The following is a 4,124-nucleotide window of genomic DNA, read 5'->3' as shown; positions in this document are numbered from 1 at the left end:
GCGTGCCAAAATTAAGAAGGCGATCAATCGTGGTGCCCAGCAAGCGCACCGGGCGTGACTGAATGCGTAGTTGCCCATTGCCAAGATGGAGATCGACCATGTCCTCGTCAGACCGTGTGTGTGTGGAGATGTAGAATGCAGCAGCTTCGCTCTTACCGACGTTGATTTTGAGGTTGTGTCTGGCAGCCCATTTCGATAAAAGGGACAGAGCGGGTTGCATCGCCGCAGCACATGCATGGATGTCCGCACCTGAGGCAACAAGTGTGTGTTCGTCAGCGTGCATGAATGCAGCGGCAGAATAGATGTTGTCCATGCGGCACATCATCCACACAGTAGAGGGAGAGTTGGGGTCCCGGGACGCCGCCTTGTGGTACCACGGCTGAGGTGAGTTGTTTCCGGGAGTGCTGTTCGCGAGTGCACACCCTAACACGGCAGCCCCGCAGGTAGTTGTGCAGCCAGCGTTTGGTTCGTGGGCCGAGGCGCGGAAGTCTGTCAAACACGCCAAATAATTTCCCATGGTCAACGGTGTCTCAGGCAGTCAAAAAATCAATCAAGACTACGAGCGAGCGGTGGAGACGAGAGTGCCTTGTGGGGGCGCCGCCTCCAGGGCGCTCATACTCCACAGTGCTGAACTCATGCAATCCACGGGTAATTCTATCGATAACAAGTGCCACCACGTCCGATGCAGAACGCGAAGGTGCAAAGCCAAATTGACGTGGGTGGTGCGGCAATAACGCTGACAGACGGCGGTGAATCATTCCTTCGGTTAACTTTGGTAAGGCATAGAGTAGCGTGATGGGTGTGTGACTCTCTGGGCGGCATGGACCTTTTCCCAGGCTTGGGGATAGGAATAGTGTCCACCGTATTCCAGGAACCGGGCAGGCTGCCATTTGCGAAGGAGTTGTGGATCATCGTTCCAATTGTGTGCCGCACGCAACGGGCCCGAGACGGTGCAGGAATTCATCCAACATGTCGTCGGGGCCAGCGGCCGAGCCGAGCGAGGAGTCACGGATGGTCACGTCAATTTCATACGGCGTGAGAGGCCGATCCATTTCCCGGTCACCAGGAAGCAATGGAGCGCGGCGGACAGCAGCAGCAGCATAAGGTGATTTGGCACGTGAAACCCGCACAAAATGACGGACGAGCAGATTTGCCTGTTGCCGAGGCAGAGCGCAAACGCGGCCAAGTTCAGCGCGGAGCACAACCGATTCCAGGGGACGAGGGTGCGGCGCCGCCATGCCGTGAAGATCTCGCCAGCTCGGGCTGGATGAGGCTCCAAGTTTTTTGAGCGCGGGCTTCCAGAGGCATAGCGAAGCCACGGCGCAAGGCCTGATTTTAGTCCTCTCTTTTTCAAGTAAATTCGGCTCGAAGTAGGCTGTCTCCGGGTGAGGCAATGTGTGCTTTGTATGCAGCTTCGGCGGCGATCTCGGCTTGTTCCATTTCGTGTGTCCACATCGTTTTGAGCTGTCACGGCTGCCGCGCGGGATATGGCGCTCAGCTGCTCGCAAGATGCCTCTGCGGATGTCCAACCATGTGGGCGCGGTGGCAGGGAGTGTTTCACACAACGAGGTGGAAGCAGGCCAATCCGCTTTGCGCAGGGCAGAAGTGGCATTCTTCCGTCGAGGCAGCGTGTTGGCTAGTCACGGAATGCCATCGCCCATCCCTACCGAGTAAGATATTCAGCAGCGGTCCGAATCCATGCAGGGAGTGGATGTCCGGTGGGAGATGCGTGGGGCGCGATACGCAGTCACGTCAGAGGACGAGACATCACGATGTGTGATCCGTGTTGCCTGCGCCGGATCATTTGCCAGTCCGAAATCCATATCAATTAAAACGGCGGCAAAGTTCCCTCCTCCAGTCGTTGATGGTATGTATGACTGTCCCAGAGCTCATGATGTCATTTGAGTTCACCCGCGATAATCGCAGCGGGGACCAAGCGACGGAGGATATTGATAAATGTAGATTCTTGAACAGTTTCCACGGGAGGGTTGTAGAGATTCGCCACGCAGATCCTGCGACATCCCTGATGAGTTGCACGGACAGCAATGGTCTCCAGGAGGTCAGTGCCAGGGAGCGACAGGCGCTCGCACGGTAGAGAGTGGCGCACCAGAATGGCAACGCCACCACCGCGCCCAGTGCGGGCCTGAAGAAAGTCATTGCAGCCAGAAACTTTTGTCGCTACGTCACTGCGATTATTTATTTCCTGCAGAAGAACGGTGTCAGGTTGGGGCAGTTCCCATCGCACAGCAAATGCAATCTTTTTTACGGACGAGAGGCCTGCAATGTTAAGCCGCCAAACAGTGATGTAGCCATCCTCCTCGGTGCCAGAGTTCTTGTGGACGTCACCGCCACGGGTGATATCAACGGAGTGACCGCTTCAACTCCCCGCACCGGGCATGGCGTGGAACCCTCTCGAGGGGTGAAGTCGTCTTGGTCTCCGTCGTGCTCGCAGCAACGCCCTGCTGCGGAGTTCTTATTTGCAACCAGAGCCCCAGCACCGCGACAAGGTGCGAATTCATTGCTGGGCCCAGGAGAAGCCGCAGTGCCTCCTGCTGTCATCCGGAATCTTTGTTGACGCCTTGATGCGGGCAAGCGCCCATTGTTTCTTCCAAACAACGCTGCACTCCCGCGACGCATCTTGCGCTATGAGAGGCACGTTCCTCACCACAACCGGAGTCGCCCACGCGCCGTCGGTACGCACCACATCGTCAAGAAAAGAGCAGGAATGTGTCAGGGTGACAACGAGGCACCCGCTGGAGAGTCGAATCACAAACATCACCAGCAGCGCTGCAAGCCACGGGTTAACGTGGAACAACTGACGCATGGCGTATGTCGAAGGAAAACTTAGTGCCTTCACAAGAATAAGAAAGGATAAAACTCTCCCAAAAAAATATGAGAACAACAATAAACGATTAAAGTGTCCGCAGTAAACGCATGCCGCCAATCAAAGAAAAGCGGAATGGGTGCACTCAACCACAAAATCAAAAAGGAAAACAAAACAAAAAGCCGAAGCGTGGGACGACCAGCGCACACACACTCTCATTACTCCCGTAAAGCAAAACACACAAACAGGGAGAGAGAGAGAGGTCGCCCACTCAATGCAATAAAAACAAAACAGAAACAGTTACGGTGCTCCGCCCATGCAGCCAGGCAGGACGGCAGCGGTGCGTGTCGTGCAAAAGAGAGCACCAACGGGCCTGCATGGGTGTGCATGCATATATACAATGGGCACATTATTGTGTGTGCCTCGTGGGGTGAGGTGAGGGCGAGAGTCCATGCAAGGGGACACACACAGAGAGAGAAGGACGAGTGTGTGTGCGGGCGGTGCATGGCTCTCTCACACTCACTCTCACGCGGCCACCACCGCAGCAGCCGCACACGCAACAACAAGAAGCAAAAGAGGGGAGATGGTGTGGGAGACCGCGGTGCTGCCGTCACTGTCGACGGTGTTTGTTTTGTTTGTTGTGTTAGTGGAGATGTTTATGGCTGCTGTGGATGCTTCACTGTTGGCTGCTGCAGTGTCAATGCTGTCTGGTGCGCTTTTGGGTTTTATTGCTGCTTCCTTCTGATCCACTTCTTCTGTAAATGCATTGTTGCCATTGTTGTTGAGGCTACGCGCATCATGATTGTTCGGTCTTGTGGTTGTGGCAGTGTCTGACTCTCCCGCTGGAGGAGCCGCGGGGCTGCTCTCACTGTCGCCAGGCTTTACTGTGTTACTTCCTTCAACTGTAGTGTGCGGTGTTTTTGTTTTCTTCAAGCCGCTGCCCGGTGTTTCACTTTCGTCTCCTTCTGTCTGCACAGCACCTGATGCTGGAGTATCAACGGTGCTTTCCTCCGCAGTGCCCTCTTCACTGTGATCGTTGGAATTATCATTGGCTTTTGCTGGGGGTAATGTTTGTTCCGCCCGATCCTCAGTTGGTGGATCCCCTTGGGTAGCTGTGTCGTGTATACTGGATACCTTTGGAGGTTCTTGAGGTGGACGCATTGCCTCTGGTCCTCCCTGTGACTGCTTCGGCGGCACCGAGCCCGCAGTGTTGGGCTCTGCTTGTTTTGCGAGTACTGTTGGTTCCGTTGATAAAGGATGGGCGGTGCTTGTGAGGAGGCTCCTGCAGATGCCGGTGTTG

The 4,124-nt window shown here is 55.4% G+C and overlaps 1 protein-coding gene across 1 annotated transcript, besides 1 other annotated feature; it reads right to left on the bottom strand.

Annotated features, from left to right (window-relative positions):
• Positions 1-4,124: a sequence feature (areas not merged during assembly with more than two copies in the genome that could not be assigned to a particular haplotype).
• Tc00.1047053506643.10 (mucin-associated surface protein (MASP), putative) lies at positions 3,350-4,124 on the bottom strand (the record flags this gene model as incomplete). The annotated part of the gene is made up of 1 exon (XM_798154.1): positions 3,350-4,124. A coding segment is annotated over one exon (775 nt), but the record flags the coding sequence as incomplete, so codon positions are not given.

The sequence above is a fragment of the Trypanosoma cruzi genome, genomic scaffold (genome assembly GCF_000209065.1).
Source record: "Trypanosoma cruzi strain CL Brener 1047053516683 genomic scaffold, whole genome shotgun sequence".
Taxonomy (NCBI): Eukaryota; Euglenozoa; class Kinetoplastea; order Trypanosomatida; family Trypanosomatidae; genus Trypanosoma; species Trypanosoma cruzi.
The sequence above is the reverse complement of the archived record's forward strand: the minus strand, read 5'-3'. Positions and strand labels throughout refer to the sequence as shown.